Below are 21,962 nucleotides of genomic sequence, written 5' to 3'. Positions count from 1 at the left end.
ATGCTAAGAATGAGCGAGACATCGACTCGCTGATCCACACCACAAGGATCTACAGCTCAGACATCGGGATGTCATTCGGGCTCGAGAAATGTGGGAGGATGGTGACAAAGAGAGGCAAGGTAATCCACACAGAAGGGGTCTCACTTCCAGAAGGAACAATAGCAGACATTGAGGACAACTACAAGTACCTTGGAATACCACAGGCGAACGGCAACCTTGAACAGGCAACAAGGAATGCGGCAACAGCCAAATACCTCCAACGAGTAAGGCAAGTCCTAAGAAGCCAGCTCAATGGCAAGGACAAATCTCGGGCAATAAACAGCTACGCTCTGCCAGTGATCAGATACCCTGCGGGAATAATAAGGTGGCCAAAGGAAGAGATACAGACCACAGATGTTAAGACACGAAAGCTCCTCACCATGCATGGAGGGTTCCACCCCAAATCCAGCACCCTGAGACTATACGCTAGCCGCAAGGAAGGAGGCCGAGGACTAGTGAGCGTGAGAGCCACTATCCGGGATGAAACATCCAAGATCCATAAGTACATCAAGGATAAGGCCCCGACAGATGACGTGCTGAGTGAATGTCTCAGGCAGTGGAGAACAGAGGATGAGATGCTGGAAGAAGGACCATCATGGGAGGACAAGCCCTTACACGGGATGTACCACCGAAACATAACTGAAGTGGCTGATCTCAACAAATCCTACCAATGGCTTGAAAGGGCCGGGCTGAAGGACAGCACAGAGGCACTCATCCTGGCTACACAGGAGCAGGCCCTGAGCACCAGAGCCATAGAGGCCCAGATCTACCACACCAGACAAGACCCAAGGTGTAGACTGTGCAAAGAGGCCCCTGAGACGGTCCAGCACATAACTGCAGGGTGTAAGATGCTGGCAGGGAAAGCATACATGGAACGCCATAACCAAGTGGCTGGCATAGTATACAGGAACATCTGCGCGGAGTATGGACTGGAAACCCCAAGGTCAAAGTGGGAAACACCTCCCAAGGTGGTAGAGAACGAGCGAGCCAAGATCCTGTGGGACTTCCAGATCCAGACTGACAGAATGGTAATGGCGAACCAACCAGACATTGTGGTGGTGGATAAAGAGCAGAGGAAAGCCGTAGTGGTGGATGTGGCAATACCAAGCGATGGCAACATTAGGAAAAAGGAACATGAGAAACTAGAGAAATACCAAGGGCTCAGAGAAGAACTGGAGAAGGCTTGGAAGGTGAAGGCCACAGTGGTGCCTGTGGTGATTGGAGCACTGGGGGCAGTGACCCCCAAACTGGAGGAGTGGCTACGACAGATCCCTGGAAAAACATCCGACATCTCAGTCCAGAAAAGTGCAGTCCTAGGAACAGCAAGGATACTGCGCAGAACCCTCAAGCTTCCTGGCCTCTGGTAGAGGACCCGAGCTTGGAAAGTGGATGAGACCACCCGCGTGGGGTGAGAAGGGAGTTTTTTTGTTTTTTTTTATATATATACTATTTTTATGAATATCAATAAGGCACAAGCAAAACAAAATCCCATAACAGCACGTTTACACAGGGAAGTTTATTTAATTAAATTATATTTTATAATTAATTTAAATAAATCACATAAAAGTGTATTTTGCTCCAAGCATCACAATGCTATCAGACTATCAGAAAATGTCAAATGGTATTAACAAAGCATTGAGTAATGAACCCTTTTTCCATACAAGCTTCAAGTTCGGCAGCTAAATACCTGACTCCGCCAGAAACGTCAAGCTTCGCCGAAGAAATAAGGAGGACAACGAGGGGATGCAGAGGAGGCAAAAAAAATAAAGACGCTGTGCAAAGAGAAAGTGGGAAGATTCAAGCTGCGTCTCTGAATGCTTCGCTGATTATGGACAACGTGATGTCATAATCACGTTGCGTGACCTCACGTTGTCCATAATCAGTGAAGCATTCAGGTAATTCAGGAAGCCAGCGAGGAGTGTCCAGGGAGAGCTGTCAGTGAAAAACAGGGAGGGGAAGGAGACTTACAGGAGGAAACTGGAACACAGACTTTAGAACAACAACACCAGGGAAGTGTGGAGGGGCATGAGGACCATCACCCGCTACAAGTCCAGCAGCAGGTGAATGAGGGGTCCGAAGACAGGGCCAACGCACTTAATGACTTCTTTAGGGGGATGCTGGTCCAACTCCTCTCCATCCTAGACAACACCTCCACCCCCCACACACTGTGGCTGGACAGAGGAGCACCTTCAGCCAGAGGTAGATCAGTATTAGGTTCTCCACAGAACGCCAGCTGAGAACCTTCCTACCGGTGCCATCAGTCTGTACAACTGCTCCTCTGTCTGAAAGGGTTGATCTTCATCCATGCAATAACATGTATGATAAAACCTTAGCTAGTAATTAGATGTAATTTGACAATAGTAATTAGACTTTATGTGAGCATGTGTATATGTGTTAGAATTCTTATTTTTAATTTCCCTACCTTCTTGTGTGTACCTCCAACTGTGACAGCAGCTCAAAGTGTGCAAAATAATTTCCCCCTGAGATTAATAAAGTTTTTTGAATCTTGAATCTTGATGTCTCCACATTGGAACTATAACTGTGAAGCTGACGCAGATATTTTCCCACTAGGCTTACTGCACTAATGTGAAAATGGTGCGAAGTGAAGCAAGCGTATTGTCTTTTTTGTGATTATAACCTTAATTACAAGAGCTGCCTAAACTGACATCAGGAGGCCAGCGGGGGCGCCTTGCCCTAGGCACTATACGTGATCGCAGCAGCCGCGCTTTCTGCCGTTTTTTGCAGTCAGAGTGAGACCTCCCGCTGGGGATCTCCGTGTTGCTGGTGTCGTTGTTTTGGATTAGAGTGGCACCTCCCGCTCCCGGTGCTGTAGCAGCTGTGTGTAACGGAAGACATTTTGAGGTGCTACGGTCGCTCCCCTCTGTTATTCGGGTGTCAGCCTGTCGGAGAGTGTTCTGGCAGCCGTTTGAGTGGAAGAAGACATTAATAAAAGGAGATTTACGAGAACAGCTGTAGATTAACCGGTGCGTGTGTAGCCTCGCTAGCTTAGCTTGATACCACCAAAGCTAGCAAAGTCCTCGATGCTAGTTAGTTAGCGTCACCTAGCTGGCCTGCCCTCCTCCTCCTCCTGTTCCTCCTCCACCTCCTCGACAACCGGCCCCGTCACAGACACAATGGCTTTAAAACGAATTTCCAAGGTAACGACAGCCACGTTTGCCACCTTTTAATTTCAGCGTCTTCAACCGTAAAGCGGTGTTTGGGTGCTGTTAGCTACAGCGTTAGCGGCTGCTGTTGATTTGACATCATCCCGTACTTGTCAAACTGTAGCTGCTCTAGCTGCTGTCTGTGCGCTCTATTGATGATGATCAGCGGTTCTTGTAAGCAGCTCGGCCGAACCTCCCTACTCGGCGGGGATCTCCTCATCTAACAAAGGTTCCGTTAGGTGTTGTGACGTTAGCTTTAGCTTCAGTCGGTGACGGGCCTAAATGTCCGTATTGTTGTCATGTCTGAGCGATATAAATAACATCGTCTTTGCTGACGGGCTTCTGTTTGGTGGCCTTTCAGCTTTGAAGTGTGCAGTCGGTGAGCTTTAAATGAAACGGCCTTCACGAGTGCTGCCAGTGCCGACTTGGGTTCTGGTAACACTGGACCTCTACAGGTTTTGAATAGGGGTCGGGGACACATACTGGTAAAATGGCCACCACTGTGTCATGTGCAGTTATTTTAGGTCTGACTTGTTCGGTTCTGCACATATGGTCTCATTTTCCACCTTGTGCTCATCTCGAGGCCCTTTGGGATGTTTTTGTTTTCGTGGCTGGTTGTGGTTTAGTCTCAGTGCAGGTTCTGGTCAAATGAGTTGTTACTGATACATGTATCTGTAACAAGCAGTCAAAAGCAAGAACGTCAGGAATTCCACCTGCCATGCAGAAAATGTGCCTTTGTTCTGCAGGTCTTGAATTTAATTTGATGGAGAGTCAGAACCTTCACTTCCAGTACAGACTTTAGTTACATATAAGAACCACTAATTCCTATAGATGGTTGTGAAGCAGTGCTTCAGACCCAGTTCAGTGAGTACGACAGAAGGTTTGTGGTTTAAAGCAGTAGTGTTTGCTGTCACACCTGCTTCTGTCACAGTGTCTGAATTCCTGGCTGGCGCGATCCTAAAAAGCTTTGCTGCCACTCGCTTCTCAACTGGGTCCGACCTGAAAGATGAGCTGTGTGCGCTGGGCCCGTATGTCACATACCAACACACACAAACAGTTTGGCCTCAGGCTGGAAATACAAACCTCCCGTCCTATAAGCAGCCGAGTGTTTCTGCCCCTGCAGCTACATCCTGATCTGGCCTCCACTTCACTGTCTGTAAGACTCAGGGTAAAAATAGAGCTGCTGCTTACACATCAGTACTGGCCTGTGTTTTAAATGCTGCGTTCACTCCTTGTTCAAGCTGGAGTTCTGCCTAAAGTAACATTACACTGCAGCTTCAGACGATATGAGACAGTCAACTTGTCCGTGGTCTCAAGCATACACCATCACTCTAAAGCTGATGGATGCATAAGACCACGTCTTCCTTATGGAGAACGCCTTTCAAAGATTGCGCAGTGGGAACTGTTGGAGGCTCCTTAGCCCTGCTGAGAGAAACATAGGTGTGTTTGGTGGCGCTGCCTCCACATACAGAGACGCAGCTGTAGTTACTGCCCTTTCTCCAGACTCCAGACTGGGCCGCGGCCTTCAGCCGGCAAAGCCCAGCACCTGGTTGGGCAGCTTTGTTCCTCAGTGGGACAAAACCCCCAGCCACAGGTCATTCGGCTTAATGTTGCTGACTGGTGGGTACAGATGTGCTTGGACAGCAGACGCCAGTCACGCCTGTTCGTTCTTCTTTTTATTCCAGGAACTGACTGATCTGTCCAGAGACCCTCCAGCTCAGTGCTCCGCTGGGCCCGTCGGTGAAGACAGTAAGCAGAGCAGGCGCTCCTCCTTTCTGTCTGTTTGTTTCTGCTGACGCATTAAATGGCTATATTCATTTTTGTTTTCACTCTTCCAGTGTTTCATTGGCAGGCAACTATTATGGGACCTGTAAGTATCAAACGGCTTTGACTTAAAAACTCTTTGCTTCCATCGAATACACTTAATTATGGGCTTGTTTTCTGAAAAGTCTAAATGTATGTATGTATGGGCCTGGAGCCTTGGTCCTGGGTCCTGGTCTTGGATCTTTGATTCAGGGCCTGGATCTGGTCCTGAAACCTGGTCTTGGATCCTGGGCCCAGATCTGGGTCCTGGTCATGCTCTTGGATCCTGGGCCTGGATCTGGGTCCTGGTCCTGGTCTTGGATCTGGTTTCAGGGCCTTTATCTGGTCCTGAAGCATAATCTTGGATCCTGGGCCTGGATCTGGTCCTGGTCTTGGATCCTGGGCCTGGAACTGGTCCGACCCAGTTCCTTGTGTCCTGACAGGATGCATTCCACAGGTTGTTGGTGAGCTCATGTGACTCGGGTTCTGTTTGTCTTCCTGCTGCAGCCTGACAGTCCATATCAGGGTGGTGTATTCTTCCTGACTATTCATTTCCCTACAGATTATCCCTTCAAACCACCCAAGGTTAGTGAATTAAAACCTAAAAACCCTCTCAACAACTGCCTTTTTCTGTTCAATTTTTTATGCAAAAGCGACATGTGTTTACGCACCAAAACTAAAACCAGCAGCTTCAGGTCACAGTTGCAGTGACAGAGAGTTGACAGGTTGTGTTTTTGCCCTTTTTATTCAACTGATTCTCATCCAGAAGTTAGAAACAAGGTCTGAATAAACTGGACCAAGGTTTCTCCCACTTGCTTTTGATTTTAGTAGCTGTAGATCAGTGTTTGAACATGAATCACACGACCACCCTTGGATCAGATGAACTGGCTCTAACGGACACCAGTCTTAAAGCCACACGTCTGAATTGGTGTGTATGTGTTTGTGCACATGTTGTCTCTAATCTGAACAATTGTTTTCCTCAGGTCGCCTTCACAACAAGAATTTATCACCCAAATATTAACAGTAACGGCAGCATCTGTTTGGATATATTGCGATCACAGTGGTCTCCAGCATTAACAATCTCTAAAGGTACAAGCTTTTATCACCACTGAAGAACACAGCTTCCGTAGAAACCTTCTCCGCGTAAGCTTGCTGTTTTCTGACCTGATGTTTTGTCTCTGCAGTCCTTTTGTCCATTTGTTCTCTGTTATGTGATCCGAACCCTGACGACCCATTAGTGCCAGAGATCGCCCGCATCTACAAAACAGACCCTGTTAGGTGAGTTCTGCTGATCCAACAGTCACCTAGGGAACAAGGAGTCACACCTACTGACACTGTACAGTGATGGTTACACCAGCACAAGGCTGGTTAACCAGAGGAGGACTAAATGAGGTTCTGATCCTGTTAATTCTCAGAACCAGTAGAAGTAGAGCCCCTTCCCTGTGTGCATCCGTAGAGATTCCCCAGGATAAACACTAGTGGAAGCAGCCGCCCAGGCGTTAAACGGGTGGACTGTGGTTGTAACCGTGTGTCCTCCGCGTTGGTCTAACAGGTATAACAGGCTAGCCAGGGAGTGGACAGAGAAGTACGCCATGCTGTGAGGGTAAGAGCAGACACTGGCCTGAGCTGCTTCTGAAGGCTGCTGCCACAAACGCATGCTGCAGGAGCTGCACTGTAGAAGGAAGCGGTGGCGTCTATCATGATAGGAACCTGTTGTTTGTTGCTTTTGTGCCTACGTTGGTCAGAAGTCTTCATGTCGTAACACGAGCTCGTCCACGGTGAAGCCGGGTCGCTCATCAGCTTCCTTCAGTCGTGGCTTTGACTAATTCACAGAAGCCTCGTGTGCAGGCATGGCTTCGTTCCTGCTGCCTGGTCCCAGCTGGTGACTCTGATCCTGTGTTTCCATCTGCAGATACAACAAGACAGCTCAGGACTGGACTCAGAAATACGCCATGTGATCCACGTTCTCTTCACTTACTGCTGGATATACTGACTTTTGTTTAAATTTTTTCATGTGGCCTCATCAGCAATTTGTTCACATTATTTTGTCCCATTCTCACCTTTTGATGCTTTTAAGTTGTTGTGCTGCCCTCTTCTCTGCTTTTTGAAGGGCTGCAAACAAATCCCACAAACCCGAGTGGATTCACTGTTAAATCTGACCAGGGAGAGAACTGTTACAATAAATAACGCAGGAGAATATGTAATAATTTAATGCATGTCAGACAGATGTGTCCACTTTTAAAGGAACAGCTGTTTTTGGTTGGTTCTGTTTTTGGTTTTAGACGTGAGCCGTTAGTTCGTCCGTCATCCTGTCCATCTACTGTCCTGTTTGCACGGAGCTCGACAGCTGATTGATCAACTAACCGCTCTGATGCTTTTGTTTTCTTCAATAAAGACGAACAAATTGCACTTTGAGTCTTGGCTGTTTCTGTTAACCTTAGCAGTTGCTAGTTCTGAAGTACTTCGTCATGAACAAGAGGTTTGTGAACACACTGTGGACACTGTTTTTACAAAACATTTTTATTTAAAAAAAAAACAAAAAAACAATGACGCTCATGTTGAACTGTACAGTGCAGGGTGACGATATAAATATGCTCCATACAGTAACTCACACCTCTGGACTTTATTTCCCACAAGTATCGATTTGCTTAAATGACAGAACAATTAGACTGAAGCAGTTTAGGAGAAAAGAAGTTCAGTACAAGACAACAAATTAACAGTTAAAAATTAAAAACCATGGTAAAAGGCACCGTTTCACCTGCTCAGACCAGAAAAAAAAAGAGTTTAACAAGCAGATCAATGTTTCACTGACCTCACCAGAACCTGTCAGCGTTTACCTGCAGCATTTCAGTACAACCTCTGGGATGAATGAGAACCTTCAGACACCGCCACTAAAGCTTTTCAAACCAACGCTGTCAAACTTTCCAGATGTTTGTCCCTTGGAGTGTCGACCCTGAGCTTTGTGTGTGTGTGTGTGTGTGTGTGTGTTGGGACATTTGACAAGCGCAGAAACAATCACCATGTCGCTGTCAGGTTTTATTTTATCGTCCCTAGAGAAACGTCAGTGACAGGAATCCACTGTTGTCCAGCAGAGAACCAAGGCCTGTCCCCAGTGGGTCTGCAAGAACCAACACCCACGTGTGTATGGTCGCGGGGCTTGATCTGACTTCTGATCCGTGTGGTCTAGTCACCAGCCAGTGGAGAGAGGAACTGGGCTCAATGGTTTGTCGGTTCTGATCTGTCTTTGATACAACCATTAACGTCTTGTGACCGTGGGTCTGTCCCAACAGTTTTCTGATGAGCCTCGACTCTGTCCTGATGGATCCTTCTTCCTGGCACTTCTGGTCCTGAGCGTGGGAAGGATTCCGGCCACAACAAGATGAGGGAGTGAAGGCAGCTGTTATTCAGAGACTGGGTCGTTTCCACGCGAGGACCAGAAGCAGGTTTACATTTGCTGGAGTGTAGTCCTCACAGCTGACCTCAGTGAAACTGAAGTTTGTTGGGTTAAAAACATTTTGTGGATGAATTACAGAAATGAACTCGTTTACATTAAAGAATGTTCGCCCTGAAAAGAGTCATGAAGAATAGTTTTCCCGCTGAAGGACGAGCCCAGAGGGAGGATGAGGAGGCTCCAGGTCCAAGCGTTACGCTGTGGACAGCTCCACGCCGCTGTCACACACCCCGCTCTCGAGCCGAACGTCCACCTTCAGATCCTGCACCTGAGCACACAAGGACTCGCCTGCAGGGAGGAACCACAGCTGAGCTGTTTGTCACCATGACGACTGCTCACTGAATCAAGTCAGTGCGTGATGAGCTCACCTGCCAAGGGGTCGCGGCGGCTCAGCGCCTCCTCCAGGACCCTCAGCGCCGCACAGTCTCCAACGGACCTCAGACCTTCCAGCAGGTCCTGGATGGTGCCACCTGAAACCTGCAGGACAAAAACAAAGAGCTTTGATCCACCAGTCTGTTTGAAGAGTCAGAGGCAGGAAAGAAAGCGAATGATGTATTGTAACGTCCACTCGTCAAAGACGGGACACACAACGCTTTGCTCTACCTCATAGCTATCCAGCAGTGTTTTGGAGGGTGAGGGGCTCAGTCTGAAAGCTGTGGTGAGGATCCCCAGACCCAGGCCGTGAGCCACACTCTCCCAGCATCCTTCAGTCTCCAGAGTGCGGTACAGCTCCTGCTTCACATCCACATCCAGACTGGCCAGGTCGCCTGCCCACACACAAACCTTAGCTGGACGGCAGCTGCTTAATCAGCTCCATTTTTATCCTATGTGATCTGATCGGTATATGTCCTGACCCGCAAAAGATGAAGCAAGGGAACCAACCAGATGAAGTGAACTCACCTTGTGGAGGCCTGTGAGGTTTGAGAGAAGACTTTGCTTCATATTCTTTACCATTGAGCAGCTCCACCACCTAAAACAGCAGCAGCTTTGTTCATTTCATGAAGGGATCCTTTCCCCATGTATGAACAACACTAATAACTAACTAACTAATTCTAAAGCTATTTACTGCATAAAGCAGTGAGTGTGAGTGCGTGTGTGTACCTGATCATTCGTAGCCATGTTGAGCGGACTTGTCCCTGGGATGTAGCCTTCATCCTCTTCGTCCTCATCCTCTCTTTGTTCTTCATCGTCTCTGAAGAACAGGGGCTCAAAGTTTTCCTTGTGTGGGTTCGCACCTGAAAACATAATATACTGGATGTTTTTCAGACTCTTATGAACTTCCTCTGTGTTTTGTTCATTCTGTACCAGCAGCCATCAGCAGAGCCGTTAGCTTGAGCGAGCCTCTCCCTGCTGCAATGTGGAGGGGGGTGGAGCCGTTGAAGGTGCAGCAGTCCACGCTGGCGTTACCCTTGTGATGGATAAAATGTCACAATATTAGATTTTACTGGGAACAAACTGAACCCGACTTCCACACAAACCGGACCATACCTCCAGCAGAAGGCAGCCGGCCAGCGACACGTTGTCGGCCTCGGTGGCCAGGTGCAGTGCGGTCCGTCCACAGCTGCGCTCCTGAGCCTCCACGTTGGCCCCGGCCTCCAGCAGCTGCCTGAGAGAGGACAGCTGATTGGCCAAAACTGCCAGGTGGATTGCGCGCATACCTGGTAACCATGGAAACGAGTAAACATTAGTTTAAACCTTTGAAGGGCTGCTTCAGGGCCCTCAGAGTTACGGTGAAATCAGTGTACCTGCTGCGTTGGTGTGGTCCAGCAGAGCCCTCATCTCTCCGTGCTGCAGTAAAGACTGAACCATCACTCCTCCATCCTGTTGTGAAGCCAAGTGGAGCACCGTGTTGCCATGGCGATCTGTTAGGGTGGGGTCCGCCCCAGCCAAGAGTAGTGCCTCCATCGCCTCCTTCTGCTGTGTGATCACTGCCAGGTGCAGAGGAGTCTGGGATACACAGACAAAGAGCAATTACCGAATGACTACGACAGGAAAGGAAAGATTCAGTATTTAAATCATCTGACACTTTCTTTTCTGCCTCCAGTTGAGGTTGGTTGTTACGATTGATTTTTTCTTGTCAGCACTCCCTCCACTCATTATGAGAAGCAGGTCAAGGTCTAATAACCCAGGAGTCACATACTTGGTATAGCTGGTTCCTCATGTTGAGGACTTCCTCTCCAGCCAGAACAGAGACGACCCGAGACAGACTCCTCAGCGCCTGCGGCTGGTTGTGGAGCACGGCCAGATGGAGGCCGCTGAGGAGAACAGGGAAGGAACATTACTTCCTGATCCAGGGAACCTCCTTAAGGGTTTACTTCGGATGCTTGTGTGTGTTGTGTACTGACGTGTCTCCGTCCTCATCCTGTGCGATCAGCAGGAAGTGCTGAGGAGCCAGCAGGTACGCGGAGTCTCCGGTCGCCGAGTACTGAAACAGAGCCTCCAGCTGCCGACTGGTCAACTGAACCAACTGCTGCTCTGCATCGCACCCTGAAAGGAAAACACCAACAACCGCTAACAGTGGAGAAGCTGCATGAAAGAGCTGGTTGTTAGCTCAATCAACTTCAAGTTGGGATTTTATTAAACTAGAAGCCTGATGAAGTTCCTGGTTTGCTTTAAACCAACTAACAGCTACGGAACCTTTTACGCGTGATGAGGCAGGGATAAATTCCTTCTGGTGTCACTTTACCTCCGTCTGGTTGTGGCTGCACGCTTAGGCGCCTGTCCTCCGCTGTCTCCTCCACCTCCAGCCCTACTGCTTGGGCTGAAGCCTGCACAGCCCCCGACCCAGAGTCATTGCCTGGATTAACGCCGTCAGCTGTCGCATTGCCCTGAGAGGCTTCAGAACAAGGTTCAGAGTAAACGGGTTCATTCACACCGGGTCACAAGTCTGTTTCCCTGCAGTGTCAGCGACTGAACATGTGTAGAACAGAAGCCAACAGATTCTTACTGTGTTTGAAGCCTCCTCCTGCTCCCAGACCAGCAGAGTATCCGCTGGGAAAACCTCCGCCTCCATAGTTGTAGGCGACAAAACCCTGAGAGTAACCTGGAGGAGAAATCAACCATCAGCTGTTGTTCACAGCTGGGTTTGAAAACAACAGGGTCCACAGACGCTTCAATACTGGAACATGAGAGCCTTAATGAAAGCTGCCCTGTGTTAAACTGATGCCACACATTTGTCTTTTGCTCATGTTTCCAGTTACAGTTCACACTAGTGGACGCCCGGGTTTTCAGGCTCTTGTTACTTTACCTCCACCTGCAGATCCAGGGCCGCCTCCTGCAGCCGGACCTCCTCCTCGGTACAGGCCTCCTCCTCCTCGTCCCTGACCACTGAAGTCCTGGAAGTTTGGAAGCGTCTTTTGTCTCTTCCTCTGCACTTCCTCCTTGTCTGAAAACAAACAATATGAGGGGACTGCATCAGAACATTCTGAATTACTTCAGTTTAACGGCTGGCGGCTGTTGATCCAGTACAGACGCAGCCCAGTAGGGGGCAGTGCTCACCTGCATAAACACATTTGTTCAGGTTCGTTGTAATCAAATAACTACACTGGAGGTGTCTCTTCCAGTCTTGCAGAAATGGACACAGACTATTTATTAGGCCTTTCACACCTTCATTTAAAGCAGGTAACTGATCTGTTCTGAATATAATTTAGTTGATGAGGAATCACATTGGTCAAGTCAATGCTTAGTGCAGATGTCAGATCTGACAGACAGGCTGACCGTTAATCATATACAAACCCCAGCTGCCGCCTGTCGTCACATAACAACCAGTAGCTGATACGTTTGACAGTTAAAAGCTGAAGTTCCCTTTTCTGCTCCTTTGGTTCTGCTTCAAATCCAAGTTTCTGTCTTTGATGTGGGAGTCTGGCAGTTTCCTACTCACACATGCAGCCCTGCATCTGCCAACAGAAACCTCCTGTATTTGTGGCGTCCAACCAGAGCCTACCTATGATCTGAGGGTGGTAGGTAAAGGGCTTGGGCTCGCTGGTCTCATTGTCAGATTTCCTCTTCAGTTGGACGAACACTGACGTTGGCTTCTGCAGGTTCTGGTCTCTGTACTTCGGCGTCTTGAAGACGATGGCGAACTAACGACAGGGAACACGTTGACACTGTCATTTAATAAGAATCTCTGCACTGCTGTGGCTCCTACGACGCCCCAGCTTTTAGAAATGGTTTTATGTTTTGGTTCCTAAATGGAGCGGAGCATGTTTCTAATTTGTTTCCTATCAGTTTCATAGCTGAGCTTCAGGAAAATTCTAGACCCATGCGATGCGTAAAGAAGCAGAGCTGCAGCCACAGGGCGTGAATACGAGCTCCTTCTGGGTTCAAGTGAACAACTGTTCTGACCTGTCTGTGGACGTCTGTGGGGGAGAAATCTCCCAGAGCCTCCCAGGTCAACCCAGAGTCATCCTCCTCGTAGAACCGAACCTGGATGTCATCTGCAAACAAATCATTTGAAATATTTATTTTGTATTAAAAAAAAACAACAACACTTAAACAGCTCATCGAATGTGGACCTGTAACACTTGGGCCCAGACTAATCACCTGTCACTAGTAAACAACCATAGAAGAGCTGTTGACAGGCCTGAAGCAGAAAAAACACTCGGCGGTGAGAAACAGTGGCTTCCTCCTGAGGGATTTACATATTGGAGGGAGGGGAAGTCCCTGAAGCTGGACTTCCTCCAGGCCAACACAACGACTCCAAACAGGAAAACCCTGCGCATCCACTGCTTTCATAAAGAACCATCCAAAGTGTAGTTTCATTTAATGAGGAAGAAGCACCTTCATTAAAAGACTCAGTGAGATCAGTGAAACCTCCTCCCGCCCGTTGGGTAGAAAACTAAAGAAAAATGAAACCAATTCTGAGTTGTTATTAAATAGGTGAAACAGACGCATGGTTTACAAGCAATCAGAGGATCCTGTCAACAGGAGCTTAACAGGCAGAGAACCTGACTAGTGAATAGAACTTGAGTCTATGTATGTGGGGCAGTGGGTGTATGGGGGTCTGTTCTCTGCTGCCAAATCCACGCCCAGCCTTGTGTTGCCGGCCCAACGTGGAGCCAGGGGTTTTGGTGGGGCTGCTGGTTCTCGTTGGGTGGCGGACTGGGTGTATGTATTTATGTTTGAGTATATGCACACGCCTTAACATTATTATTTGTATTAATATTAACTCAACCATTAATTATTTACCTGATATGCCGTTTAGCCTAATTTAGCCTGCTTGTTGAACTGCTAAACCATCTCTTAGTCGACCTTTTCAGTTTAGAAATTAAAATTCTGCTTGTAGGTGTCTGACATCAGAAATCAATTACTTTAATAGGATCCAGATCCTGTTAATGATAAAGTCGATGCAGTGAAGCTCCTCATGGGAGGAACCATGAGGAACCACTGTAATCTGACTGACTAATTCCCCTGTGCCCTGACGTGACCAGTCTCACCTTTCTGGACTTTATCACACAGCAGATAAACCTCCTCTCCTCCGGTGACACAGCCGGCAGTTCGATCCATCCTCACAATCTTCAGGTTGGAGGCGTTTGGAGCCTCTGAGAGAAGAAAAGAAAAAACAGGAAGATAAAAATCATAAGCAGATGAACAGAACTGAGGCTCCGCAACTAAACAGCCAGCTGAAGGAGATCGGACGTCCAGCTGTGAACAGAATTCAAACATCTAAGAGTCCTGAAGTTGCAACTCCTACACATGAACACGGACACAGAGTGTGGCCTGAGAGCGGCCTGTTGCTGCTGGACACGGTCACTGTGGGCAGACATCAGGAGAAGCAAAGTGCTGCAGCAGGGGAGGGAAACGAAAGCAGCGTCTCTGTTCCTACTCACTGCTGTCGTAGATCGGTTCAGACACGACAGGTTCCAGTCTTCTGGAAAAACCTCCGTCACTGTCGGGGAGGAAGGCCGTGAACATGAGGCGGACCACGCTGAGGTCCATTTCTTTAGCCTGGATGGATGCTGCTCGGCTCATCACACCACGCAGGTGGTCTGAGACAAGGACACGGAACCAAACACACATTCAGAACATGTCCTCACTTCCTGAGCCTGCTCCTCTGTGACAGAGCTCACATCGTTGCACAGCTTCATTTTCAGGCTCAACCATGTGCATGTATCAACCCAGACAGGTTGAAATCAGAAGCAGCTGAAACTCTTTTCTTCTGACGACACTGGTTTATCTTGTTGCTGCTCTACCTGCAACAAACCTGCCTGCCCAATTCATAGCACCTACTAAGGTGTCTTGGGTTGTCACACACTGACCGCTGAGCTCCCGTGGGACTCGGACCTCCCCCAGCAGGGAGTCCACCTCAGGGTGGATGGACACCCCACAGTTGTAGCCCATCCTGAAAGCCTCCACCATCCTTTCCTCCAGAGTCTTTGTCACGTTCTTCTTCGTCACATGCAGGATTCCAAGGTTTGGAAAACTAAGAGCAACAACACAAAACCAAAGCATTCAGTACAACTCGGCCAGTCGGTGGTGTAGATGCTGGTATGTGTCTGACCTAATGTTGGAGTCTTTGGGCTGTAGGTCAACGATGCAGATCCCTTTGTCGCACTGTTTTCCCACCAGACTGTGAGCGTGGAGCTGAGGGAGGCCGCTCTGCGCCGTCACCAGCTGGACCACCACACGGGCCGGGCCCTGGTAGTTACAGATCTGGGACGGATCAGAAATTCAGTTTAAATCGGTTATCGCGTCCATTGGGTCAAGGTTGTGGGTGAAAAACTAACAGACACACAAAAACAGAACAAGCTCACGTCATGTAAATTACAACTTAGTTCCACTTTGGTGAGACGTCTCAGACCAGTTACTGTCCAGTGGAGCTCCTAATGAAACCTGGTGGCGTCTACATTAGATTCTGATGAGCTGTGACATCAGAGGTGCAGACGGGACTGTTCGTTTGTGGTTTAGTGGATTACTCACACGACTCTGGACTTTTTGCATCCCTCTGCTTTTCTCTGTTGCGGTTCAGAGACTTTCTCTGGCTACAGATGACTCACAGGCAACACAAAATCTTCTGTGTACAATATTAAAAACATATTTGATGATCTGAGGTTTAGCTGAGGTGTAATATCAGTTACGTTCCCCGAATTCCCCAAACTATTTCAAATGAAGCCAGTGTTTGTTCTGTCGGTTTTACTTTATGTTCAGTTACGTATTTTTCACAGGTTCAAACCTCAGTGTGAATGAAGATAAGCGTTCCTGTTCTATTGTTCCTGAGCCGTTTCACATAAAGGAAACCAGATGTAAAAAGAAAGTTGTGTCGCTGTATTTGCCTGCAGCGCCAGTGCAACTGCTGCAGTAAATAAACACAAACCCACTTCCTCTTCCTGGTTCCGGCTGCCAATGGAGGCTCACCGGCAGACAAACCCAGTTCCTAGAAACACAGCGAGGCATCGGGTTTGATGGTTTCCTGGCTCACACCAACAGCGTGGAGGCTACCAGGGGTCCGAACGCTCTGTGCAGAAGGTGTCAGTGATCTTAGAGAAAGGAACTGCAGATTTAATGGTGCTCATGGGACCAGAACCAGAACCAGAACATGTGGGTTCAGGCTCCAAATATGGATTCTCCTGGTGCCCAACGTGCAGATCCTCAGACAGAATCCAGAATCACTGATGGCTTCTGGCAGAGTTTGGCTTCAAAATAGAAGCCCGGCTGAAGCACAATCTGATCCACAGTCCAGTAAACGTGTGAACACAAATCTTAGCAGCTGTCAAGGACGTGAGCAGACAGTGAAGGAGTCCAGTGGAAACACCAACGTCTGACTGAAAAACACTGACCTGAGCTTATGTTCCGTGAACTCATGACGGTTGAACTTATCTATTCATTTAGTGGTGCCAAAACGTTAAAGCTGCCGTTTCCTGTGCGTTTGGCTTTGCAGCCGTCAGCGTAGGCGCCAGCACCAACACCTCTGGACGACAGCTCTGTCTCCGAGCTGAAACCGTGAGTGACGCAGCACCACTTCCTTGTAATAACACGTGGGAGTCGCTGGGAGGAATTTCCCAACACACATGAAATGCAGCAGAGGTGTGTACACGGCAGCGTAAAGCCGGGCATGTCTGGGCTGGCGGGCGACCCTTCAAAACCTCACTAGCTTCTGCAGAACACACTCCACCTGTCAACAGGAAGCAGCGAAGGCTTTCAAACTTCTGATCACATCACCTCTACACTGGTGGCAGCTGTGGGTCACGAGTGCCTGGAGGTGGTGAACAGGTATGAGACGCAGCGGTCGGAGGCAAAAAGTAACACTGTGATAAATAATCACGTGACCATGAGTGAGGTTCTGCCAACAGCTGCAAAACACTAAAACCTTCTCTTATTTGTCATGTCGCAGTGTAAGAATAGATAGAACCAACTTGACTTGTTCACCACATCAAACAGGTTCTGTTTGATGGAAGTCTGGGCGGAGCCTCTGAGCATTTCCTGTGGTCTCGTTAAAGTCAGATTTACTCAGTGAAACTGTCGCCAATCAGTCTTAAGAATTGAAGGAGAATGAACCCGTCTGTCATCTAAAGCACTGTTTCCTGCTAAACTCTAACATGATCTTTATTACACCATTAACAGCAGTTTGTTGCCTCGTTAGCCTCTAATTAAACCAATGGAGTCACACTCACCAAACCTTTTATCAGACATCTCTGATAGTCAGTAGTGCCGTCATCATCATCCCACTGCTTTTAGTAAGAGGACTGGAGGGGTTTTCCCCAGTGAGCAGCATCAACGTGTAGAAACAGCCTCAGAGATGCAGATACCAAAGAAACCAACCGCTCACTGCTGACTCCAGATCAGAGTTGAAGATCATTTGTTCCTGAATCCGCCATTAGCTCTGAATCTTCCTACATCATCTCATTTCCTGGTAGGTCTCACCCTGTCCTGGAACATTAGTTCATTTACTCAAACAGTTCCAAAATGTCTCCTCTGTGGCGCAATAAGAAACAAGCAAACGTTGAATAAGTGAATCCAAGCAAACCAAAGATGAGCACATCCCTTTGTACAGAGAATCAGTTACTGATGTTTTCAGTGCAGTTCTGCTTCTGGTTTGAAGGACTGCAGGACTGAGCATCTCCTCCGAGTGCATTACTACTTTAACGTCCTGCAGGGGATCTGGTTCTTTTCTCTATTTGACTCTCTGTGTTTAATGCTGAATGTTCTGCTTCTGAGGAGTCTGATGTTCCGACAGTTACGAAGCGCATTTGTTAGGACACGTCTGTAATTTGTATTCACGTTAATCAGCTTTCACGTATGCGAGCGCAATAAAGCTGAGACAAACAGTCAGACTGCAGCAGGAATCTGGGGATTTCCCTTCATCTCTGGGTGGGTTGGAACTTGTGGGACAATCTGACTCCAAACAAAACATCACTCAAACCAGCAAACCTGAGCTCCTGCAGCATGTCATGCACATCTTACAGCTTGGGCCTGTCACTGCATTTAAGCAGGAGCTGGCTCACTGTCGTCAGACAGCGGCTGAATGAACCTGAACCGTCACATGTGAAACTGCTTCATAGCCTCCATGTCCACTACAGCACACATGACGTCAGGCCCTCATACCAAGCCCAGCTTCACACCCACAGAGAAAACCGGTGCCCAGATCTCAGCTTGGTCCTGCCTCATCGTGTTCGTCCCCTGACTTTGATCCACACAGTGGACCCTGTCAAACAGGTGAGTCAACATCGTTCACCTGACGTCACCACTGACATGGACACACACAAACACACTTTCATGCTGAGGGGTCTGTGCCGAATGTGTTGTTGTCGAGGTACCTTGACGGTGGGGTAGGTTTTCCTGTTCTTCTCACTAGAGGCTCCGGGTAAACCGCCATGGGACGGGCCTTCACAGCCGTACCTGAACCTGAAGCCCCGCTGGGAGAGACAGGCAGAGACATGGAGTTACACAGGCTTACATGCAGCCACAGCTACAGGATTGGCCTGCTCTGACTGGATGGAGGCGAGGCTCAGCTTTACACCAGCAGGGTCGCAGCTAGAAGCGAAGCGTGCATCTCATTGCTGGAAACTAGAAAATGGGTTATTCTGACACACTACATGTTCAGTCATTAGCTTGAAGGTGAGGTTTACCTGTTTGGGCTGCTCCAGAATCTGCAGGTACGGCCCGTCTACTGAAAGCAGACAGACACAACATTAGGTCAGGTCTGTCCTGGTGGAAGCAGAGATAAATGCTGTTGGTTCATCAAACATTTCTACAAGTAAGTGATCCAACATTTGAATCGAGGTCAGAAGATGAAGTGACTGCGTTGGAAAGTCTCAGACGGACGACTTCAGCAACAAACAAGTAAAACCTCACTCGAGCAGGAATAGAAGAATGCAACACTGCAAAAAGGAAGAACTGCTCCATTAGATACTAAACCACATGACACCGAACGGCAGAAAAGCCACGAGAACAACAGTGAGACAAAGCAGCTGCAGACGTCCTGTCCTCAGCTGCGTCCTACAGCTCGATGCCACGGGCTCATAGTCGCGTCATAGAAGGTCTCAGCGAGGCCTGGTCTGTGCAGCTGCTCAGACAGGTCAGTCAGTGGCTCTCTGCTCCTACAGCACGACCACACCTGGTCCTAGAACCGCGGAGCCGCGCTCACATTCACTTTGCATCACAGCCATTAAACCTTTGAAGGCTTTAAACCTAGTTCTGCTCGTGGTTTTGTCAGCTTTACTGTGCGTTTCTATACATAACACTCAGGAAGCCCACTGGTGTTTCACATAATGCAGAGAGCACAGACTCGTTGCCCTCATCCTACGGTTGAGAACAAACAGGGAAGTGAGACAAGAGACGACCATGTGACTCAGACACGTCATGAAACTCATCTTTCACTTACGCCACGCGCACTGTTTGCCTTTTATGTGCACCTTCACTTTCCAAAAAGAGAAAGTTCTGTTTCCAGCAGGAGGAACCGTCTCCGTCCACAGCAGCTGTGAGACCCTGTACACGCCCACACAGCGACCAGGGCTCGTGTCTGCTGCTGCATCAAACGTCGCTGCAGGTCAACACCTGCTTTAACTCAGGGCGTAGAAGCATCTTTATGCCTCCATGAGCTGCACCCTGTCCCACTGTCACACAGCGGTTCTACAGAACCAGCACAGCGTTTTCACAGCACAGTGTGAAAACATTCCCACCAAAAAAAAACCACAGCCAATAAAAAAAGTGCCCAAACGAAGTGTGACAGACCGGAGCACAGCACAGTACCCAGCCCAATCTGAGCCCGTACGGAGAGACCAGAACCATCAGCCTCCACATAACAACAGTCAGGCTTCTGTGTTTGAACTGAGGCTTCTCCTGAAACCAGTCACCTGCAACTGGAGGGGGTGAGTATTTCTGAAAGCAAACCTCATCCAGAGAAGTGTGTAAATACTCAGATCCACCTTCTCTCTGGAAGATGCGACTGAAGTCTCCGGGAGGCTACAGACAGACCCGAGTATTTTAAAAAAAAGCTGAACAAAAGCTGTGATCACAACATTGAACGGTTGAAGAGGAAGCAGATCTGAAGATGCTTGAAAGCGTCGTCAGCAGCCCATGGTCCGTTCTGCTGCACAAAGACACTAAGCATCCATCACCTGTCACACGGTCAGTGGGGCGGCGCTGAGCTCACCTGTCCTCACAGACGGGCTCTGAGACATCGCAGGGAAGTGAGTGAAATCCCACGAAGACTCCATCATCAAATTATCAAACATCTGCCACAACAAATAGACGTTAAGAGGACAGACAGGTCTATCACTTCTACACACACACACACACACACACAATAATTATCACAGACAGGAGACGCTTCCCATGTTTGCTGCCACATTCACTTTACATACAGAGGCCAAGGCTTCAGAGGGGGTGGATCACGCTGGGGTCACCAACGCGTCTGAAGACAGCCCGGTTCTGACACCAGCTGAGGTTTTACTGCAGGTTAAATGAATCCAGCTGTAAACAGGTGGTTCTGGTGGAGAGTTTACCTGGTTGGGCTGAATGTAGTGGTCGTCTCCAGCCATGGCGCCTGTCAACAACAACAGAAGCTCAGTGAAGCTAGTCAATCATTTCACTGAGTGGCCACAGTTTCCTTTGTATTTCTACACTGTGCCGTTAGTGGCGATACAAACTCGATTCGTGTTCACATGTAGAAGAAACAAACAAGCACGTAGCAGCTCTTCAGTTACTTCTCTCACTCTACTCGGATCATTATTCATTTGTCTGACACTTGTTGGCGTTGCGCGCCCCCGCACATGAACGCGCCTGCGTCCACCATGCTAGCACTGTGGCTAGCATGGCTCCACGCACAATTTCTCCTTTCAAAAGTTTAAAAACGGAAGCATCTACACTTGACGCTACAGCACTGAGCGCAGTAAACGCCATCTCTGAGCTTTAGTTTCGTTTAATAAATGAAGCTTCAGTTAATAATGTCTAGTCACAGCGCTAGCCGAAACAGCTAAGCGGGTGTTAGCCTAAACTAGGTTCCGTATTAAGAGCGCAGCACCAGACTCCGGTCAAAGCGCGCACTTCACGGGCTCCTGGCCAGTCGCCCCGGGCCTTGGACTTCAGAGCGTGACTTTATTCATATTAGGGTTGGATAAAGCCGCTCGTGTTTCCGGCTAATGCGAACTGCACACAGGTTTATCGTTTTCCAAAGCTTGAGCAGTTCTGTGGTTTCTCCGTAGAGTCGCGTTACGAAGACGGAGGAAGTTCGCCGAGCGAAGTGTCTACACGAACCCACCGAAGTCATTAGAACGAGCCTAGAAATACAATGTCTGGTTAGTGGCGACGTGCAACTTGTGCGTGATGGTTAATAGACGAGAAAAGTCTAGGTCCGTGTTATTTAGAGGCAATTTTGTGAGTCTTTAATTACCTGCTTAACAAGGAAGTGAGAAGCGCAACACAGCCGCCTCACGGCGGGCGAACGGCGGGCGATGAGCGCCTGCTGCGGAGGTTCTTACCCGGTTCGCTCGTCAACAGTCGGACACTCGGTTGAACTACGGCTCCGCTTCGGCGCTGAGCGCATCAGTTCGCCCCAGCGCAGCCACCGGATCCATTTACAGCTTCTTTAACTGCAGCGCGCCATGACGCGGCTCGCGCGCGTCGTCACTTCACAAATAATCCGTATTTGGGATAAACAGAGTTCTACTCCAGAACCGGAGCTCGGACAGGTGGTACCAGGTTTGTGTCAAAGGTTCATAAAGTTGATTTCCTTCCCCACTGGAAATTCCCCCTGACGCGAAGCTTAGACGGAGAGCAGCCGATCGCGAAGAGGTCTCACTCTGTACCGGTTTCCTAGTCACTCACCTGGGTCAAAGGTCACAGAGTCAACGGCGCTGCAGGTGGAGTCAAGGCGTCACGAAGCGTCAATAGTCACTCTATTCGTGTTCAGACTCATTTCAGATCTTAAATTGTGTAGAGAAAACATCACCAATCTATGATTAATAATGGATAAAATACGTTTGTGTCAAAATGAAAAAATCTTGTATTTACGCACATAATGTCTTTGGTGCTTTTAAATACGATATCGACGACTACGATCAGTAACA

The 21,962-nt window shown here is 48.6% G+C and overlaps 2 protein-coding genes across 5 annotated transcripts; one reads left to right on the top strand and one right to left on the bottom strand.

The window, feature by feature from the left end:
- Positions 1-2,839: 2,839 nt before the first annotated feature.
- On the top strand, positions 2,840-7,415 carry LOC114864182 (ubiquitin-conjugating enzyme E2 2-like). 4 transcript variants are annotated; one of them, XM_029164865.3, is made up of 8 exons: positions 2,840-3,197; positions 4,889-4,952; positions 5,042-5,073; positions 5,514-5,591; positions 5,990-6,095; positions 6,191-6,284; positions 6,559-6,609; positions 6,919-7,415. In XM_029164865.3, exons 1-7 carry the CDS (start codon positions 3,174-3,176, stop codon positions 6,605-6,607), a joined length of 447 nt encoding a protein of 148 aa, XP_029020698.1. In that variant the 5' UTR covers positions 2,840-3,173; the 3' UTR covers positions 6,608-6,609; positions 6,919-7,415. The 4 variants fall into 4 exon arrangements, with proteins under 4 accessions (XP_029020698.1, XP_029020699.1, XP_029020700.1 ...); XM_029164867.3 differs by lacking the exon at positions 2,840-3,197 and adding an exon at positions 3,234-3,432; XM_055512586.1 differs by lacking the exon at positions 2,840-3,197 and adding an exon at positions 3,460-4,643.
- A 90-nt stretch (positions 7,416-7,505) lies between these two features.
- Positions 7,506-21,686, bottom strand: nfkb1 (nuclear factor of kappa light polypeptide gene enhancer in B-cells 1). Its single transcript, XM_029164864.2, has 24 exons — positions 21,375-21,686; positions 20,400-20,440; positions 20,048-20,129; positions 18,522-18,562; positions 18,210-18,308; positions 14,957-15,108; positions 14,715-14,878; positions 14,286-14,444; positions 13,893-13,997; positions 12,802-12,893; positions 12,401-12,539; positions 11,705-11,842; positions 11,405-11,500; positions 11,144-11,293; positions 10,803-10,944; positions 10,598-10,712; positions 10,203-10,404; positions 9,946-10,115; positions 9,763-9,865; positions 9,559-9,692; positions 9,358-9,427; positions 9,061-9,224; positions 8,826-8,934; positions 7,506-8,745 (listed from the first exon to the last, which is right to left on the bottom strand). The coding sequence occupies exons 2-24, from the start codon at positions 20,433-20,435 to the stop codon at positions 8,651-8,653; spliced, it is 2,757 nt and encodes a 918-aa protein (XP_029020697.1). The 5' UTR covers positions 20,436-20,440; positions 21,375-21,686; the 3' UTR covers positions 7,506-8,650.
- Between the last annotated feature and the right edge of the window lie 276 nt (positions 21,687-21,962).

This window comes from Betta splendens, chromosome 10, assembly GCF_900634795.4.
Source record: "Betta splendens chromosome 10, fBetSpl5.4, whole genome shotgun sequence".
Lineage (NCBI taxonomy): Eukaryota > Metazoa > Chordata > Actinopteri > Anabantiformes > Osphronemidae > Betta > Betta splendens.
This window is presented reverse-complemented; position numbering and strand designations above follow the sequence as displayed.